Source organism: Bos indicus x Bos taurus, chromosome X (genome assembly GCF_003369695.1).
Source record: "Bos indicus x Bos taurus breed Angus x Brahman F1 hybrid chromosome X, Bos_hybrid_MaternalHap_v2.0, whole genome shotgun sequence".
Taxonomy (NCBI): Eukaryota; Metazoa; Chordata; class Mammalia; order Artiodactyla; family Bovidae; genus Bos; species Bos indicus x Bos taurus.
In genome coordinates, this window is record NC_040105.1 from 30,552,843 (window position 1) to 30,574,810 (window position 21,968).

General features: G+C 42.5%; 1 protein-coding gene across 16 annotated transcripts in view; it reads right to left on the minus strand.

Moving 5' to 3' along the window:
• The window catches only part of DMD (dystrophin), a 2,656,945-nt gene that overhangs the window by 101,797 nt on the left and 2,533,180 nt on the right, over window positions 1-21,968 (minus strand). For all 16 annotated transcript variants that reach the window (XM_027533579.1, XM_027533577.1, XM_027533571.1 and 13 more), the window contains 3 exons: window positions 17,155-17,229; window positions 2,647-2,848; window positions 394-479 (listed from right to left, as the gene is read on the minus strand). In XM_027533579.1, coding sequence (XP_027389380.1) covers window positions 394-479; window positions 2,647-2,848; window positions 17,155-17,229 — 363 coding nt within the window. The remainder of the gene's footprint in view (window positions 1-393; window positions 480-2,646; window positions 2,849-17,154; window positions 17,230-21,968) is intronic.

Consider the following 21,968-nt stretch of genomic DNA (forward strand, 5'->3'; position numbering starts at 1 on the left):
AGGTTTGTTGAACATGAATGCCAGATAGTACTCTTTAAATAAGAATCCAAAGATGAGGCATGTGCATGGATTAAACCTTCACATTTATTTTTTCTGACTTAGACAAAGGGGTTAGGAAATCAGACTTTATCCCCGAGGAACATGTGTTTTATTCAGACACAGTCGATGTAATGTAAAATAATACTCGTACTGGAGAAGCTAATCCTCGTTCTCTACTTAAATACCTACAATTTCATGTCTGACAGAGAACGGCACAAACCAAATTTTATGCCTGTCTAAGAGCAGTTTTACATCTTACACGAGGAACCTGCTGTCAATGAAGAACACTGTGTCATTCCCCATCTAGAACTGGGGTAATTAGCCAACATTAATAAAAGGGTACACATGACTTACATCTGTACTTGTCTTCCAAATGCGCTTTACACAGAGAAATGATGCCAGTTTTAAAAGACAGGACCCGGATCCTCCCTGTTCGTCCCCTATTATGAATAATCAAAGCAGAAAACAATTACTGACACTTTCTTGAAAGATAAACACTTCTTAGTTAAGGAAAAAAAAAAAAAACTTGGATGTAGGAACTCTATTGACCATTGTTTTATTAAGATCATTAACGTTTCTGAGTTCATTATCTATTTGGCTGATGACCTAGAATGAAATGGAAATCTGACCAACTTGACCGGTGAACATTTACCAAGTTTTCAGTTTCTAAAAGACCTTACTCGAATGGTAAGCATTTCTCTACATAAAATAAGAAAAAGATTCTTTTATTTATCTTCGGAGAGCCACCTGGGTTTAAATAGATAAGGGGAAGAATTACTAGTATGCGCTAAGCAATTTACCCACTTTGGTTACTGAAGCCAAAAAATTACCAGCAACTAACTGTTCTGCCCTCTTCAACACTCATTTAGCTTTTCATCAGATTGCCTCTTACTGAGAAGAAAATTAGTCACTTCAGGCCACAAGACACATAGTATAAAATATGAACATTTATCTCTATAAGAAAAAATATGATACAATCTATTAGAGGGCATTGGAACAGATGATCTTAAGGAGCAATTTTAAAATATCCTATTGCTATAACAATGTTTTAACATACATATGCTTTTACTTTGCATACAAATTTATTAACAAGTTCATTGTATCCATGGGGAAGGCACAAGTTTTTCATTTTGTAAAACCTGTCTTTTGATCATTTTCAGCTTTTATTTTGTTATGAAAAACAACTGAACCATATATCCTGGTTCAAAAAAAAGTCTATAGAATAACTGCAAAGGATAGGTCTCAAGAGTGGTTACTTTTAGTGAACAATATGCTCAGCTTGCAACTGGTATAATTTACTAAATATGTTAGTCAAACAGAAATCCTGGGTCCTAATACATTCATGAAAAAGTATTATCACTGGAAAGTTTTTACCATTTTCCCTCTTTAAAAAGGCAAATCAAAAGTTTCACAAATTTTATACTGTAACTCAGGTCTTCAAGGAGTTAACATTGTCCCCAAATAATTTTCAGGCATAGAGAAGGGAAGTCATATACTCAGAATTCATTCGTACATCATCTGCAAAGAAAATGGGTGCTGAAATATATTTGAGGGAAGACCTGAATAGAAACCCTTCTCAAAGCAAATGTAAGTATAATCTGCAATTAAAATCCGACATGATCAAGGGCTTGGTAGATAATGATGAGAATTCAATAGCCTTGGAATTTAACAAGCACTATCTTAGCAAAATAACAAAGAAAAAAAAGGTATACATTTTAATCCAGGAGGTAGTAGAAATCTACAGCAAAGGCAAAACTAAAATAGTTGCTATGCGACTCCTTTCAGAAAAGCTTCCCAGATTTCTAAATGCGGAATATGTTCTTGCTGACATGTGAAATCAGGCATATAATGAGTTTGATGTCTAAGAAGAATTCAGTTGAAATTAAGACCAATTCCTGCTGCTACCTTCCTCAGTTGTCTTCATTAAGCTCAAGACAAAACGGGGGGGGGGGGGGACAGCAATCCCAAAGATAAAAACAAGCACTCTCTCAGATAGAGGGATGAACGGAGGTGCCAAACTAAAACTTTGTCAATTCTTATTTATATATATTAAAAAACAAAAACAAAAACAAATAGAGTTCCTCGGTTTGAGGATCTGAATTTGCTGCATTAAGGGCTTTTTTTTTTTTTTTTTTTCATAACCATTCACACTCCTCTGCAAAAATCTCTTGAGTATCAGCTAACACTATTTGGAGCTGGGGACAGGAGTGTCACACCTCCAGGAGCGCATCTCTTTGGGTAGAAGGAGCCGCACCCAAAGAGGGTGGTCAAGATATACAGGCTAGCAAGGGCAAGAACCAATGGCTACACACTGACTCATCCTACTACTGGAAAAATGAGTATCTCGAGGTTTTGTCTGCTTTCTAATCTGAGTGCAATCTACATCCTAGTTTTTTACCTCCCAGCATATCAAAACGTTTTTTTGGTTCCATTAAATGCAAAAATGTTTAATCACAGGGATAGCATTTGGTCACACGGCTTCATGAAACTTTCATCCTGAGGACCATATTTCTAGACCAATGCCCTACTGTGATGCTAATTACACCGTCACCGTTCTGTAAACTAAGCCTCCCGTGGTAGAGTCTGGAGAAAGCCTGCCATACGTACGTATCATAAACATTCAGCAGCCAATTGAGACACATATCCACGCAGAGAGGGACGTTGACCAGATTGTTGTGCTCTTGCTCCAGGCGGTCATAAATAGTGGTCAAACAGTTAATGATCTGCAGGATGTCCATGGGCTGGTCGTTTTGCTTGAGGTTGTGCTGGTCCAAGGCATCACATGCGGCTGACAGGCTCAAAAGATCCACTGCAAGAGCCACAGAACATCATCGGTCATTTCAAGGGGAAAACCCTCTGTCACTGTTTCTGATGATCCTAGTAGGACAGTCTTGTACCCTTCAGTGAACACCAAACCCGAACCCTACCCTCTCTTATTGAAGTGTCTTCTTCCCACCCCTTGGCTATGAGTTTGATGAGTAAGGTAAAGAATCAACCTGCAATGCAAGAGACCCTGGTTAGATCCCTGGGTTGGGAAGATCCCCTGGGGAAGGGAAAGCCTACCTACTCTAGTATTCTGGCCTAGAAAATTCCATGGACTGTGTAGTCCATGGGGTCGCAAAGAGTCAGACACGACTGAGCGACTTTCACTTATTCACTTATTCACAAGCTCAGAGGTTGTTCTGAAGTCTCACTGGCAACGGGTGAAGAAGTGAGTGAAGAGACAGTACTTATGTTGTAACTATTGGGCAATTTTGGGGAATTAAAGGGACCCATAGTGTTCTATAGGAACAGAGTTATTTCCACCCAAATCACGGGGGGAAAAAAACTGTTTTACTAGAGATTTTCAAAGGTTCCTAACAGTACTTTCTTGTATTAGTATCAGAGAAGGTCAGTTTGATTAATCTGTATGGTTAGGGTTGTATAAACTCGATTTCCAGCTATGCATTTATAATGATTAAGTATTTTTCTCCTTGAAATATCAGTCACCTCCTAATTTCTCTTGCTACACTAACACTAGGTGAAAAATACTCAACGTCACTAAAATTTTCTATAGACAAACTAAATAACTGCGTCACCTATCCAGTTTTCAGATGTCAGGCTCACTTGTTTCTCCTTTCACCTACTATGTGTTTCATGCAGGAGATGCGTGAAATTCGATTCCTGGCTTGGGAAGATCCCCTGGAGAAGGAAATGGCAACCCACTCCAGTATTCTTGCCTGGAGAATTCCATGGACAGAGGAGCCTGTTGGGTTACAGTCCATGGTGTTGCAAGGAGTTGGACATGCCTGAGGCAACTGAGCACAGCACAGGACAAGAACTTTGTAAGTTTGGTGGGAAGTGGGAGGTTTCCATCATCTAAGGTGGTATTTAATGGTATACCAAAAGACAAACGTATCAAAAGTGAAACCTCAACCTTGTCCAACATCAGCAAATCATAAGCTTTACTACCAAGGGTCCCAGGAAGATGGTTTTCTCTAAAGTCAATTTATTAGCCAAATTGAGAATGCAACAGCTTTGCTTTTATGAGACCTTATACAGCTAAGCTCTGGTCTGCATTCTCAGTCCTTTGAGAGAGAAAGAGAGAGCCAATGGTAATTAAGTAAATTTCTCACGCATCCTGGGGGAGGAGGCAACAAAATTCTAAACATAACTTCAGATAAACACAGCCATGCCAGTCAGTAAACAGGCTGCCCTGTACTAAACAGATGCAAATTTAAGGCTTTAATGCATTTTCCTAGTTACTGTTTGTGGCTAGTTCTAATTAAATGTTAAGGACAAAACCCCAAAATAGTGGTTAATACCTGTGTAGGTTAATACCTATGTACTGCACGTTTTTCTCTTTTCAAAAAGGAAAATAGTACCCTTTTGAAGTTTCCCTGGAAGCATGAAGAGACCTCATGGTGGATGCAAGTGTTTTTGTTTTTTTTTTTCCTTTGTCTTTCATCCCAGTGAGTAAAGCCCTCTATGTCCATGGACCAGTCTCCCTACAATACCCTGATGGAGCACTCATCCTATCAAAGCAAAGCTCCCCACTCTTTTGCTTAAAAATACTCTCAAGATAAAGGAATGACCTCTTTATATGGAAGCCGAGACTGTGTTTCAAGTGGCAGAAAAAACATAACTTGATTTGAAATGGAGGGAGGTAGGAAAAAGAAAACAGATTAAAAAAAAAAAAACAATACAAGGAGGTAGGGGGACAGGAGGAAGGGAAGGCTGAGTGGGGACTGTATGGGAGACCAGAGAGAGACAACTTTCATCCTCTCTGCTATGTGCATGACTTCCTCTCAGGACAGGTTTTGAGGTGTACGTAATCAGCACACCATTTTCATCAGCAGAAAAGAAGACCAGACTTCCTCCAAATACCAATATTCCCAACATGTTTCTTTATATATTGAGGGAAGCAGTGGGTGGTTTGAAGTTTCTCTACTGGTTTTTTGTTGTTGTTGTTACTTTCCCTTAATCATGATAGATATTTTGCTTTATATCCATGGATATAAGAGCTAACAAGTGAGAATCTGTAAGACTCACTTTGGTATGAAGAGTCCAATTTCCCTGTGTGATGGACATGAACAACCAACAGCAAAATGGCATTTCTTCTCTTTTTATGGGGTCTACTCTCCTCTCTGTACAGGTGAATGGGTAACACACAGAATAGGAAATTAGGAGCATCAGTAGCTCCAGAGGGGTGCAAAGCAACTGCTCCAAAATCATAGGAGCAGGAGATGACATAGTTGGGATGAGAAATACTGTGTGGTGTGCTCTGCTAAAACCAAATGTCATTAAACACGATAATGATCCATCACAGAAGACTGGAGAACACATTTTCCTTAAATTAACATATCAAACAGAACTACACTTTCACGGAATAATTGGTAAAAGACTCCTATTGAGGTATATACAGCCAATACCATGGACTTGCAAAGACGTGAGAAAATCAATAGGGGCAATGTAATTGCCACACAAACATATACTTAACTGTGTGAAATGAGCATCTTGGAGAACACACTGGCATTTTTTTGATGAAACATTAAACATAATGATTAGTTGTTTCCAGAAGCCTCAACAAGCAACCAGCAGCCACAATTCTGTGAAACTATCCGTTTACGTCAAGCTAGGAATTTCCATTTAGGGGAAGAATATATCTCCTTTAGTGTATTCGCTAGGGAATATATTTCAAAGCTATTAAAAAAAAAAAAAAACCCAAGTATGTTCTAATATACCTTTTCTTTCAAAAATTATTTTGACAGTAGAGAATGCTAGAGGTTTGGATGCCAGTGAAGCAGAGGGACCATCTGGGGGTAACAGAGGGGGAAAGACAATAAATGACCAGCTCTCCAGGGTTCTCTTTGGTAAGCAAGAAAAGCAGAAAATGAAGGGGACGGGGTGGGGTGGGGTCTCAAGCAATGGATCCCATGAATGATTGGTTCCCAAGGTGCTGGTTGTGCCTGATCACCTGGATCAGAAGGTAAAGAATCTGCCAGCAGTGCAGGAGATCCGAGTTCAATCCCTGGGTTGGGAAGATCCCCCGGAGGAGGGCATGGCAACCCACTCTAGTATTCTTGCCTGGAGAATCCCATGGACAGAGGAGCCTGGTGGGCTATAGTCCATGGGATCCCAAAGAGTCAGACACAACTGAATGACTAATGCTTTCACTTTTTCACCCTCTTAACATCCTAGGTTTAAATGTCCACGCCATTCTTTTCTATATATGCCACAAGTGAGGAGTTTTGCTGGATGTTTTTTTTTTTTTGTCTTTTACAGAATCCTTAGTGTTGTGAACTAGAAAACCCCTTTCAGAAGCATTGGCAGTTGGGAAAAATTGAGACCAGAGAGGAGACTTGCTCTGGGTATTATGGCACGACAGGTGGGGGCATGTACTGAAAAGAAGAAAGGTGGGTGGCAGAGGTAATCATTCCAGACTGTACATAAAAGAAAACTACCCTCCCTTTTCTACTAGCAATAATACGGGGAGGAAAAAAAAGCACCAAAATGTTGGTTTGAATAAGGCTGGTGGTGCCCACACAAACACAACCCTGGGCTTGTCCTATGGGTCAACCTGGATACCCCATGTTAACATATCAACAATCCCGTAACCTCAGTAGTACACAGACAGGGCGGGTAACTCCTACGTGTCTGCTGACTTTCTGGCCCAGGCAGAAGGTGTCTGTGGGAAGAGGAGGCTGTTGTGGACATCACATCTTTCCACAGGTGGCTTACCCTTCAGGCTGAAGGACTTCTCAAAAAAATCTTTGCCTAGCGAGAAAGTCAATGTGCTTTGATGTAGTTATCTTTGCTGCGAGGGTTAATTCCAGAGACTCTGAGGTTGGCAAGGCATGTTTTGCTAAAACCAGCCACACAATGCAGAGCCTTGATCAAAGTAGTGAAAAGAAGTGACTCACTGTGTTTATGGGTAGCCATGGGTTACAGGTTATCACAGTTGTTTACTGCTAGCAGTAACATTAGCCATTTTTACCTGGTCTCAGTGAGGCCCATGGAGGCCACTGGGTTTGGGATTGGCTATGTAGGGAGACAAGGCAGAATGGGAAAGAATTGATGCCTTCAAATTGTGGTGTTGGAGAAGGCTTCTGAGAGTCCTCTGGACAGCAAGGAGATCAAACCAGTCAATCTTAAGGGAGATCAACCCTGAATAGTCACTGGAAGGATTGATGCTGAAGCCGAAGCTCTGGTATTTTTGTCACCTGATGCAAACAGACGATTCATTGGAAAAGCCCATGATGCTGGGAAAGATTGAGAGCAGAAGGAGAAGGGGGTGTCAGAGGATGAGATGGCTGCACAGCATCACTGATGCAATGAACATGAACTTGGGCAAACTCCAGGAGATGATGAGGGACAGGGAGGCCTGGCATGCTGCAGTCCATGGGGTCGCAAAGAGTCAGACACGATTGGGAGACTGAGCAACAGCAAATATAAGGAGAAGATATCCAGGGCACCAGCAGTTATAAGCAATCCTGGCTGAGACTCTGATGGGTGAGCCCTGGTTTCTAAAGTGCTCTGTGCTCACACTGGTGGTTCTTGATCCAAGAGAGAATGTGCATCCTGTTCTGCCCCTGACAGAGAGAGGGCACTTGGAGCTCGGACTTGGCCTCTCCAGACCCCACCCTGTGGTTGTGACACGTGGCCCTGTTTTAATGTTGTTGGTACATGGTAGTCTTCTCCTTTCTCTTGTAATGAACTGTAGATTTGTAAGGACTCTCATTTTGAGTCCTTATCAACTCTTGAGCTTAACTGTTATACCCAAAGCAATTAGTGCAAGAACTGAGATGGTTTAGAAGGCTGCAACTCATTCTTAGCTGAAAATATGGGTATGGCATTCTTTTCAAAGGAAAAGAAGACTATTCTGATAAAAGGGATGAAAATGAACCACTGATGCTGGTTGTCAAGCTACCCTTGGTCTGAAGTAGTACAGGCTTTGAAATTGGTTATCAATAATACAACTTTCTACTGGAATCTGAAAATGGTAGAATCCGAACTCCAGGAGCCAGAAGAATGGATTAGAAGGGGATGGCAAACTGATGGTTAGTTTGCTAGAAACTAAATTCCTTGGTTGGAGGAGCAAAAGCTTTAAAATTTCAGAATCTCCTTCCATTGAGTTTCAGCCTCTCTGGCCTGCAGGTAGAATTCCAGCCAAAGGAACCTGGGAACTAGCACTTTTGATAAATGGGCTACATCTGTGAGGACAATTACAATTAGAAACATAATTCAAGTGGGGAACTTCTGGCTGTCCCCTAGTTTACCGTAATTTTCCTTTTCAATGCAACACTAGTAGTCCCTGGACTGGGGCTACAGTTGAGAGTCTTAAAGGGTGGTAATATCCTGAAAGAAGAGACTATGACTGCTAGTTGAAAGGTAAGTGCAAGAGTTCCACAGGACTCCTGGGCTGAATTACCCGCTTCTCACACCTCACCTAACTAGGGCTGAACGTAACACATGCTTTGTTGCTTAGTGGATAGGACGGCCCCATCTTTTTCTGTTTGGAACCAGTGGGAGCCCTTATCAAAAAGTGGGGAAAGAAGGACAAGGCAAAGTCCAGGTGTGTCTCATTTTGCTACCACCTAAATGTGGACTAGCACAGTGGCTGAGCCCAGGGAGATATACTCTCTGCGGGGTGGGGAGGACAGGGGTGGGGTGGTGGAGAGACTGGATTAAAATGTAACAATAAGGAAGAAAGGTAAGATTGTTGCTGAAGGGAAGAAAGTCACCTAGAAAGAGGCTTAGAATAAGAGAATAATATGCTCCCTGCCTGGCAAAGACTGAAGGCAGGAGAAGAAGGGGATGACAGAAGATGAGATGGTTGGATGGCATCACCGACTCGATGGACATGAGTTTGAGCAAGCTCCAGGAGATGGTGAAGGACGGGGAAGCCTGGTGTGCTGCAGTCCATGCGGTCACAAAGAGTCGGACAGGACTGAGTGACTGAACAACAACAGTGCTCCCTTTGGCTATGACTCATGCCCCTTTAAAGAGCCAAGACATGTGCAGTACTGCTGGCTAATCTACCAAACACACTGGGTGAAGAGATGGGAGTTCTGACTGTGACCTGGACTGCATCATGTCTTTTGGAGTCTGTTTCACAGGATGTATCTGTCAGTAAGCACCTGCGTGGGAAAGCACCCTATGGGAATATTCACCCAGTCATATCTGGAGAATACTGACATCTCATCATCTGAATGAACACTGCATAGTCATTCATTGCGAAGATGAAGGATTGTAAAAGGTACTGGGTAGAAAGGTATGTGGTAGAAAGTTTAGATGGTATATACCCCATCTGTCATAATATATATGGTTAAAAAAAGCTATTGGCCTCATTGTGTGTGTGTGAGGAGAGCTACAAATGAGTGAAGGGACAATTGGGATGCTTGGATCATTGAGGAAAATGAAGTTGAATTTGGTGGGCCTAATTCCTTGAGATTGAAAAGTCAAAAATTTGGTTGTTTTGTTGTTGTTGTTGCTTAGACCTTCAGATTTATCGCTGATACATTTTCTTCATACCGAAGCTTCCATGTAAATGTCTAGATTACATGGATAATCTGGATGGAATATACATTTACTTTTGAGAGTTTTAAATTCCATTTTAAATAATCAAGTAATCTGTAAATCATAGGTTAAAACTTTTAAGATGTTTCAAATATAGAAGTTAGTTTGACATGAGTAGAATTTATGAGATGTGCTGGGGGAAAATGGAAGGACCAGCATGTTTATGTTAAACACAGAAAGGGATAGAAAGGAACTAAAGGACGATGAGACACCTAATAGCACAGAGGTACCTTAGTACGAAGTGTTTATTGTATATGAAATACATAAGAGGCAGTAATTATACACATGCATATTTAATATTCATGAGAACTTAATTCAGGCAGCCATTAGTGAGAGCCATTCTGCCCCATGTGTCTTCCACTCAAGGAACACAAGTAAATCCCAGGGCCACTGATCAGGTTCATTGTCACACCATAACTGTGGTCTACGGTACACTTGTCTCTGTGTCTTTAATACAGCAAGTTTATATGTCACTGGCCTAAGATGAAAAGCCAGCAATTTGCCATGGATGACTATTGATATTTCTGTGGCATTTTGAAACCAAGGTCCGTTTAGGAGTGACTACTATCCCTACGACATCTGCCTGGGAGACTCAACATTTTTTGCCTCTGAATTGTATTTCCTAGCTATAGTGATGGAGAAGGCAATGGCACCCCACTCCAGTACTCTTGCCTGAAATCCCATGGACGGAGGAGCCTGGTAGGCTGCAGTCCATGGGGTCGCCAAGAGTCAGACACGACTGAGCGACTTCACTTTCACTTTTCACTTTCATGCACTGGAGAAGGAAATGGCAACCCACTCCAGTGTTCTTGCCTGGAGGATCCCAGGGGCGGGGGAGCCTGGTGGGCTGCCGTCTATGGGGTCGCACAGAGTTGAACACGACTGAAACAACTTAGCAGCAGCAGCAGCTATAGTGAAGATGTTACCACACGGTGGCAACATATCTAGTGGAACAAGAGCAGGGGGTCCTTAAAATAAAAGAACCCGAGGAGAATTAGGAGCTGGGAGAGGACTACCTGGCCAGGAAGAATTTTCTTTGAGTGAGAAAAGAGAAACTGATGGAAGAGATCTCCTAGTGCAAAAAGAACACATCAAGGGACTCCAAATCCAGGAGGAAAGAGAAGGATGGAAACTAGAAATGGAAGCAACAATAACTGGAGAGTGGAACCTCCAAGGTTCTCCTTAACAGCATGAGTATCCTGGCTGAGAACTCACCCTTCTTTTCCTTAGTAACTCCTGGTGCTGGACACATTTCAAGCAGGACTACAGTGGGAGAGAACATGTGTTAGTTGCTCAGTTGTGTCTGACTCTTTGTGAGCCCATGGACTGACTGTAGCCCACCATGCTCCTCTGTCCATGGGATTCCCCAGGTAAGAATACTGGAGTGTGTTGCCATGTCCTTCTCCAGGGGATCTTCCTGACACAGGGATCAAACCTGCGTCTCTTGCATTGTACGTGGATTCTTTACTGTCTGAGCCACCAGGGAAGCCCAAAATGGCTCCTATTATGGGAACCCCCTCTCCTTGGGCACCGGTACTGTCAAACCATGGAAGCAGAGAAACTGAGTTTGGCTCTGTCCTCAAGATATTTTGAATTCTGAAACAACAGAGACCTCGGGTTCCTCCAAAATATTGTGCTGTGCTTAGTTGCTCAGTCATGTCCGACTCTTTGTGACCCCCTGGACTATAGCCTGCCAGGCTCCTCTGTCCATCGGGATTCTCCAGGCAAGAACACTGGAGTGGGTTGTCATGCCCTTCTTCAAGGGATCTTTCCAACCCAGGGATCGAACCCAGGTCTCCCACATTGCAGGTGGATTCTTTACCATCTGATCCACCAGGGAAGCTCAAGAATACTAGAATGGGTAGCCTATCCCTCCTACAGGGGAACTTCCTGACCCAGGAATCGAATCGGGGTCTCCTGCATAGCAGGCAGATTCTTTACGAGCTGAACTACCTGGCAAGCCCCCAATATTGGGCTGGTCCAAAAAGTTCATTCGGGTTTCTCTGACCCATCTTCTGGGAAAACCCTAATGAACTTTTTGGTCAGCCCAATAATACATGGCATGTGGGAACAGAGTTTTTGCAGAAAAGGGACCAAATAATTACACTGGCCTCTCAGGTACTCATGCTGTGAGGCAGCCAGTGGCCATGGAGGCATATCCTGACTGTCACTGTTGCCTGTATGTAGCCTTTTCCTGCAGGAGACTGTAGATCTATTTGTAAGCCATGTTACATGGTGGGTCCTCTCAGTTTTTAGCAACCAAACCCTATCTGATGCCACCTTTCTGTACGTTCACCAAAGGTGAGGTGCCTGGGTCCAGAAGGAGCACCTTTTAAGCTATCTTGTGGGAAGGATGAGTCTGACAATTGTGCCTCTATGCAGACAATTTCAGGCAGTAGAAAATTTCTCCACTGTGTGATTTAGTTGCCGAACAGAAGCAAATTGTTCTCTATTTCTTGTTTGCAGAGTATCTGTCACATTTATCCACTGCAGTATATTTAGCCCTATGGTTTGGGCTCTCTCCAACCCACCACACACTAATAAACTAAATACACGGGTTTTGTTAAGTGCCTTTTTTATTTCTGCTCTTAGAAGTTGGCTATATTTTTAATTTTAGACACCACAAACCTATAGGATGTCATGAGAACCACAGTAGGAGAAAGAAAAAACTCAGATTATCTTCTTTGTAACTTTCAATGGGTTATCAGCCATAGGAACCGGCTTATAAATCCATCTTACCCAGATTTTCTCTTTGTCTCTGCTTTTCTGTCGAGTTTAATTTTCATTCACAATGCCTTGAAAGGCAGTACAGAGTCATGCAACATTAAACCGATTACAAACTGGGGACATTACAGACCAATGATGACGCTCTAGACTTAAACAGCAAACTCTCTACAGTGGATAACATTGTGGTATTCAGGTTTCTGCAGTATTGAAGCTTTGATAGTGCACTGAAAAAATATTAAGACTAAGTGCTTAATGGCAGCAGCATGGCATATTTTCTAAGGCATCTGTAATTCAAACTCTTAACTGGCATCAGGAAATCATTGAGATAACATCATTAATTTTCATTAAAGTAAGAGTTAGTGGAAACGACCTTCGGTTGGAAAAGCTAGCCAGGACAAGTTTTGTTTTCTGACCCCAGACAATAGCTCTTTATCATGGCTTTACAGACATAGAAATGACGAAAAGGCCGGAAGGGAAACCAAAGCATATCTAAAATTAAGGGGAAATTCTGAAATAATCTACTGAACAGTTAAGTAATGTGATCATGCATGTTTTCAATAATAAAAAGATAGGTAAGCTCTTCATTCTGTATTCATACTCCACGTGGAACCCTTCTACCATTCCTGAGAAATTCAGCACTTAATTTAGATAAATACACCCTTATTTTGCCGTGCCTAAATCTTTTTCAAAAATGAGAAAAGTAATGCTGAGAAAGGAAGTGCTGAGAGTTGCACAGTAGTTGAAAAGTGAAAATTTTACATTCTACATTCAGAACTTAACTTTGTTATGAGGTCATAACCACTCGTGGCCAAAATGTTTTATAATATGAGATTCCCCCGTTTGTCCCATGTTTATTGGAAATGTTAACATACAGTGAGATGACGGACAATGAGGTACATTCATGAATGGAAAGACTTTTTGACAGGAGAACTGAATAATGCCTAAATCTGTGAGGAATAGTATGGAAAGGTGGTCCAATCTAGTCAGTTTGGGGGCTTTTTCATAGTATGACCTGGCACAACATATTATCTCTACTGAACTTTTAGGGTCTCATGGGACTGTACACCATAGCACTCTACAGAAGCCATTTCACAGTCGTCCCTTTCTCAGTGGGAGGCACTACCTCTGGGATGGGGCAGAGACAGAAGATGAAAAAGAGGCAGAAGACTTTCTCCACCCGGCCTCTGTCTGACTCCCCCACCCCAAATTACCTCTTTCCAGCTCTGGTACATTCAACAGGTCCCTATGGGAATCATAGGCCCAGGGAGTCCTCTAAAAACCACTTACGCTTAGCAGCTATACAGCTGAAAAGTGATAGCTTCAGAGTTTAACCTATATGGAAATGGAAGCCCAAATCTCCTTTCGTTCACACATCCATTCCGTGAAAACAGATTAAGTCCTTTTCGGTGCCAGGAATCGTGCTGAGCACTGCAGAGACCAAGATAAAGAGGATAGGCCTACCCTCTCCTTCCAAACAATTTTATTTCTAAGCCATGTCTTCTCCATCACATCACCATGTAGAAAATCACACGCCAACAACACTCCTTGACCTCCTTCCTGCTAGCTTCTGCAGACACCCTGGTCACATACCTTCATTCCCAAAGCTTCGGTTGCCAGGGTTCACAGCTCTCGGCCGTGAACTGGGTTCAGCTCAGTCCAGTTTGGGTCCAGTTTGGGGTGATTTCAACATTGGCCGTCATGACTCGTGTGTCACTCTAGCCACTCGGTTCCTTAAGTTCCTCTTTCAGCTGCAGGGAAATGGACATCTAGTCCACCTCCACCACCCATGCAAATGGTCATGTCCTAGAGCCAATCAGCTGACCTGTTCCACTTCCGAAAAACTGCTGAGCTTTGCTGCCGTCTGACCACAACTTCTTGGCCTTCCAGTCACTTCCACACAATCTCTTCCTCTACCTCCCTGAAGCATCTGTTGGCCGCTTGACCACACTACCTCCTAATTACCAGCTTCCACCTGAATTCCCAGCTTCTTCTGCCCAATGTGGACTGGGCAGACAGCATTCCAACCACTTACCCCCTCTTTTGACTAGATCCTCATTTCTCTTGCCCAGCTGGCCTCTGCCCACCTGGAACAAAATCATCTAGCTCCTGGAGAAATTCCCCTGAGGATGGGTGCAGCCCTAAAACACTCAGCCGATGCTGAACTCCAAGATGCTGCTTTCCAAAATAGCCCTCTCCTCAGCCACAGAGGTAAGGCCGACCTCGACTTTCTGCTGTTAACAGCAGCCCAGGAACTCTCCTCCACCTTCACGCTGAAAATGGAGCCCTGTCCACGGGCATCCCTCGCCTGCCTCCCCCAGGTCTCCTCAGTTACCTGGCCCTGCTCACATCCTCTCCTCACCCTACTCACTACCTTGGAAGACAGGCACCCTCTTCCTTCTCGTGGGCCCTGGGTTATCTTCTCCCATCCTCCCAGGACTCATATGTTTTATTATCTCCTCTTCCGTCAACAATGTCCATTTTGTCCTGTCTTCTAATACTCATTGAAATAGACTCAGGTTTCTCTCAGTCTAAATGCATGTACCCTCCATTAACTCCTCCACCTTCCAGCTAACTACTGCCCCACTTCCCTTCACAACCTTTCTCCAAGAATCGTCTCAACCAACTTTCTCTACATCCCCACTTTTCATTGACTTCTAAGCCCACTTCACCTCCTACACCATGTCCCCTAAAACCTCTCCCAAGTTCCTGAGGACCTCTTTGTTGCTCAACCCAATGGACACTTGGGCCCACTTCCTCCTGATCTTCCAGCAGCATCTGAGCCTGGTGGTGGGCCCCTTCTTCCTGCCCGCGTAGTATGTGGTAACATACTCTGTGTGTGTTCCTTTGTAGTCCTCTCTGTACATGGGTCACTCTTGGTCTCAAATATTGTTTTCTTGTTACTTTCCCTCTCCCTAAGCATCTGCACACTCATAATTCCTAAATGTTGCTCATCTGTTTCTCCTGAGCATCACAGCTATGTGTATACGGCCAACCCTGCCAGCAGGCCCACTGTTCATCTCAGTTGAGCACCCAAGTCTCTTCCTTGATCCATCCTCACCAGGCATGTCAAACTTGTCACTAAGGCCTATCAATGCCACCTTGTATTTCTTAAGTCCTCCCAATTTTCTCCATTCCTACTCTGTCAATTCAGGCTACCAGATTGCTGGTTTAGAGGATGGAAACTGCTTGCCGAGTTTCTTCCCCTTCAGGGGTATGCCCCCACACCTCCCTCCACCCCCCCCCCACCCCCAGCACTGATGCAGGCTCTATCCCACAGCCAGAGTCATCTTCCTAAATGACAGTCTCAACACGCCATCCCACTACATGGCTCCCCACTGATTTCTACATTCTTTAAGTTTTTTGTAATTGGACGATAATTGCTGTACAATATTGTGCTGGTTTCTGCCATCCATCAACATGAATCAGCCATAGGTATACATATGTCCCCTCCCTCCCACCTCCCACCCCAACCCACTTCTCTGGGATATCACAGAGCACTGGTCTGATCTCCCTGGGTCACACAGCAAATTCCCATTGGCCATTTCTCTTACATATGGTGATGTATATGTTTCAATGCTAGTCTCTCAATTTGTCCCACCCTCTCCTCCCCACCCTGTGTAACTTAAGTGTAAAAACCTTTCACAGTCTGCCTGGTTCCAGCCGAATATTTCACCACAGCCCCTCCCTGGAGCTCCTGTGTTTTATCATGCTGTGGCATTTTCAGTTCCTGAGTACATCTCTGGACCCCATGCCTCAACACACACTCTGCCTTCTGATGAGAACGCTCCTCCCAGACTGAACTCTACTTACCTTTCTGGACTCACGTGGCTCTTCAAGCAAACCTTCTCAGTACCTCACCCCCACAACTAGCTGTTCTCATGGTACCCCACTCACTGTCATGTGACTAAATATACAACATTCAAACTATCCTTTCACTTTTTCTCAGGTGCCCATAAAGCCTTAATAGAGGCAATCTCATTGCTTAAAAAAAAAAAACAAAAAAAAAAAACAGATTGTAGAGGTTCTTGATGATCTTATATATGTTTACCTATGTCTGTAGACTTCTGGATACCCTATGTGTCCCTCATTAGACTGACTATAGGTTCCATCAGCGTAAGGACTGTGCCTATTTTGTGCTCACATCATCAGCATACACGGGCTCTCAATGACTTAGTAACAGTTACATAAACTCTCTAATGAACCAAGAGTGTTGTGTGACACTCTGGGATTTTTCTTCCCACTGAGGCATGCTATTTAGCAAAAGCAGAAAAACAACCTTGTCGTCATTCTTCTATGACAGCATTGATCTCAACATTAGCATTCAAGCTAAAAAACAATACACATCTCTGAGCTTTGGTTGGCTAAGGCAACCGAGTGCTAATACTTCAAACATTAAACACATTTTCTAAGAAGAAATAAAGGTGGAATGGGGGAGATAATTCAAGTTTCATAAAGATAATTCTGGATGCCAGTGCCATACATTAGAAAATAAAAATGATCAGTCTCTTATCAATTCAACATCAGTAGCTGAGGAATGGTGACAAGAATGATTCTCAACAATTTGACAGAGTAATCTAGATGCCCAGGTCTCCCACACTGCAGGTGGATTCTTTACCAGCTGAGCTACCAGGGAAGCCCTAGAATTGAGCAATCAGGGAAGCCCCAATCTAGATGTACACTAAGCCAAGGAGATTTGAAAAAAAATGAATTCCATGTTACAACTAAACTTGAGAGAGCTATTTCTCCCCTCCTCAAGAGCAAATACCCCAATCATTTTTTTTTAAAGCAAAGAGTAACTATCAAGTATTTCAAGCACTGGTTCATACTCACAGCAAAGGGCCTTCTGCAGTCTTCGGAGTTTCATGGCAGTCCTATAAGCCGAGAACCTGACATTATTCAGGTCAGCTGAAGAAGAAAGGGGGAAAACAAAGATCATTTGTTATTTCATCAAATAACACAGATAAGCTCCCAATGATCTGCCAACAAAAGGCTAGGGAAAAAAATCTCTTGTATATGCCCCAATTTTGGAAAAGTGAAATTCTGTCAATGTGGGGAAGGAAAAAAAAATGTCTTTTTACTCTTTGATGATCAGGAAAGCTAAGTTCTTTGAGGGACGACAGTAGCATAACCTGCAGGGTGCTCATGTAGTTCTTGTTCCCAAGAGAGAATAGAGGGACACGTATTTATTTCCTAGACTGTAATCTTGGTTCTGTTGTAGTGAGACTTAAAATGTTTTTCCTGTTATTTTATTTTTTTATTGGAGTATAATTGCTTTACAATGTTATGTTCGTTTCTGCTGCACAACAAAGTGAACCAGGTATATCCCTGGTGGCTCTGATGGTAAAAAATCTGCCTGCAATGCAGGAGTCACAGGTTCCTGGGTCGAGAAGATCCCCTGGAGAAGGGCATGGCTACACACTCCAGTATCTTTGCCTGGAGAATTCCATGGTCAGAGGAGCCTGGCGGGCTACAGTTCATAGGGTTGCAAAGAATCAGACACGACTGAGAGACTAAGCATGTACACATATACATGTATCTCCTCCCTCTTGGACCTTCTTCCCTCTCCCCTGAATCCCACCCCTCTAAGTCATGAGCAACGTAAGATTAAAAAGAACAGGGAATATGTCATTGGACTAGCTATGAGAATTTAGCAAACAATCAAGTGGCATATAACATTTTTTCTAATTATCAAAGTTATACATGCTCACTGTGGAAAACAAAGAAATTAAAGGAAAGCATGGAATCAAGTAAATAAATTATCCATAATCTCACTACACAAAGATGTGCACTGTTAACATTTGTAACATTTCTTTTTTAACATGTGTATGTGTCTGTGTGTGAGATGTATTTTAAAATATAATTGGCAAAGTTAACTCTCATCCAGGTTTAGGTCTGCCTGATTCCACAGATTCCTTCTATTTAACTCTTCTGCATTTATTTTAAAAGTATATAAGTTGGCAAAGACAGGATAAAAGAGAGCTGGTTTAAAAAGAAGTTCACAAATTCGTGTGTGCACACACACACATTTACTAATCAGAAATGTTTGCTGATCAAAAATTTGGGTGCATGTTAAATATACAAAAATGATATCAGATGTCAATAAGAAAAGTTACAAATCCATATCAGGATGGATATTTGTTTCTGTCCATATTCTGTACTAATAAAAGACACTGCTATATTTTGTTTAAAATCAAGTGAAAAACATTGGGATTACATTTAGCTTTATATAATAAGGTGCAATCATTCTATTATTCTGCACAGATTAACAACTCAACAATTTCTGCTACAGTGGTTTCTACTGTCACTTGTCTATTAAGCCCCAAATCATCTCACCTAGCATAAATCTCTATTTACAAATTTTGCATAAGTCTTAATATACACCAAGCTATATTTCTTTTCTTGTATTTTTGTGCATTTATGTTTCATAAACCCAGCTCCAAAAAGCTCCTTGAAGACCAGTACCCTGTCCCCAACTTCTGTTGTATTTCCTGGTGACTTAACATACAACTGTTCTCTGAGAATGCAGGTCTAATACAGCTCAGGGACTCTGACAAACTGAATGAATAAAAGAATGGAAAAAATACTGGCAAACATGACTAATAACCATAAACAAATGGCACCCACAGAACCAATTCTAACTGGAGATTAGGAAAGGGAAATAATTTAATCCATATCCAAGTTGATGGGTCAACATTATTAGATTGATGGCCTTTGAAGAGATCAAATATAATAAGCTAAAATGAAATTAGGGGAAAGAAAAACAAGGTCTGCAATTTACTTTGAAATATCCAACATAAATGCCAAAAAGCAGACAATACTAAATGGTGGCAAGGATGTGGAGTAACTGGAACTCTCTCTCATACATTGTTGGTGGGAATACAAAACAGTATGACTACTTTGGACAATCTGGTTAGCAATTTCTCATGAAATTAAACAAACATCTATCTTATTACCCAAAAATCTACTCCTAGATAGTCACCCCAAAGAAATAAAGACATGTCACAAAAAGATGTCTATGCGAATGCCCAGAGTAGCCTTCATCCATAAGAGCCAAAAACTGGAAAGAAAACTATAGTAGAATGAATAAACAAATTGTGGTACAGTCACACAATGGGAATTCTACTCTGTAATAAAGAGGAACTAACTACTGACAATGCAACAATGTGAGCCGATTTGAAAAATGTTACCCTGGGTAACAACACAAAGAGTAAAAAAATATACTGTTTGATTCCATTTATATGAAATCCTAGAACAGGTTAATCTCACCTATACTGACAGAAAGCAGGTAGATGGTAGCCAGGAGTGGGGAGGGGGTGGGTAACTAACTGAAAAGAACACAAGGCTATTTTTTATGTGATTAAAATGATATTTATCTTGACTGTTATGAAGGTCACTTGAGAGTATATACATTTTATTGTATTTATGTATGCCTTGTATGGATATGAGAGTTGGGCCATAAAGAAGGCTGAGCATCAAAGAATGGAAGCTTTCAAACTGTGGTGTTGGAGAAGACCCTTGAGAGTCCCTTGGACTGCAAGGAGATCAAACCAGTCAATCCTAAAGGAAATCAACCCTGAATATTGATTGGAAGGACTGATACTGAAGGTCCAATACTTTGGCTCCCTGATGTGAAGAGCTGACTCACTGGAAAAGACCCTGATGCTGGGAAAGACTGAGGGCAGTAGGAAAAGGGGGTGACAGAGGATGAGATGGCTGGATGGCATCACCAGCTCAACAGACATGAGTTTGAGCAAGCTCTGGGAGATAGCAAAAGACAGGGAAGCCTACTGTGCTACAGTCCATGGGGTTACAAAGAGTCTGACACAACTTAGTGAATGAACAACAACAAATGCCTTAATAAAGTAGATTTTAAGAGTTAAAAAGAAATCCTCCCCTGGACAGAGTAGAATGATGTATGTGTGTGTTAGCTTAGCTATGCTGCAGAGGCGGTCAGTTGTCTTAATCAGGAAAGCACACTCCAGGGGTGGCTGGCTAGCAATTAATCAAAAACCCTCACTCCAGAGGCTGCCACTGTAAAAGCCTGAGTTATATTTAGCTCATGTTACACCTAAAATCCTATTAATACATCTAGGATCCTAATTAATGTGAGAGGGGCTTGTGTTAGTGATATTCGTAGTTTACAAAATACAAGGACTGCTGCAAAGGGTTTAGAAACATGCCCTGCCCTTACGTTAATGGGGTGTGAGAAGAATCTAGCAGGCCCTCTACCTTTCAAAGTGGTGCAGTAGGCTGGATTCCAAGAGCTCCAGCTGTAGTTCTGGGACTCTTGGTTGCCTGAATTCAATTAGACGGCTGACAGAATCCTGCTGTTGTAGCAGTGGTTCACCAACTTGAGTGTACATCAGATACACCTGGAGGGCTGGTTAAAAACCCGGATTCCCAGGCCCCACGTGCAGATTTTCTGATTCTTCAGGTCTACAGCGGGCCTGAGGATCTGCATCTCTAACATGTTTCTAGGTCACTGCTGATGCTGCTGGTCCAGGGACCACACTTTGAGAACCATCGTGTTAAGGACCGTGGCAGATGTGGATTGCAAGGCTCTCGTCCCAAGCTCTCCAAAGGCAGAGTTGGGACTTCACGGAGTCTTAAGCACGGGCTTTAAAATTGTTTTCTGCTCTGTGACTAGTAAGTGTTCATAGGTGACAAATCTTGTTCTAAGACCTGCTTTGGTTAGAAACTGGTAGCCAAGATATGGCTAAGAAGGCAGCCCACACCTCTGTATAACCACAGTGGCTCCCAACACCTATTGACCCAAGAGAACCTGGGCAGATCCTTTTTACCCCAATTATGATTTGAGGAAACAATGGCATCAGCATCTCTTCTGACCTTGTTAGAAATGCAGATTCCCAGGGCCCACCCAGCTCTGTGAACCAGAATCAACATTTTAACAAGATCCCCAGGTGACTGACCTATACCTTCAGGTATAATTGAGTCTTTGTTGTTGTTTAGTCGCTAGCTTGTGTCCGACTCTTTGCAATCTCATAGACTGTAGCCTGCCAGGCTTCTCTGTCTACGGACTTCTCCAGGCAAGAATACTTCGATGGGTGCTATTTCCTCCCATAGGAAATAGCAGGGGATCTTCCCCACCCAGGGATTGAACCCCAGTCTCTTGTATTGCAGGCAGATTCTTTATCACTGAGCCACCAGGGAAGCCCTCAAATGAGTCTTTAATTATACATTTTAATACAGTTTCTTGTTTCACGTTAAAAGTTCAAGTATAAACTCTGTATAGAGACCTGTGTTGTCTTTTGTTTTTCTATCTTTCTACATTCCATTCTGTGGGCTTGTGGATTATTTAATGACCATTATAGGCAATTGGGGAGAAGGCAATGGCACCCCACTCCAGTACTCTTGCCTGGAAAATCCCATGGACATGGATGGAATAGCTTGGTGGGCTGCAGTCCATGGGGTTGTTAGGAGTCAGACACGACTGAGTGACTTCACTTTCACTTTCATGCAATGGAGAAGGAAATGGCAACCCACTCCAGTGTTCTTGCCTGGAGAATCCCAGGGACGGGGGAGCACTCCAGTGTTCTTGCCTGGAGAATCCCAGGGACGGGGGAGCCTGGTGGGCTGCCATCTCTGGGGTCACACAGAGTCGGACACGACTGAAGTGACTTAGC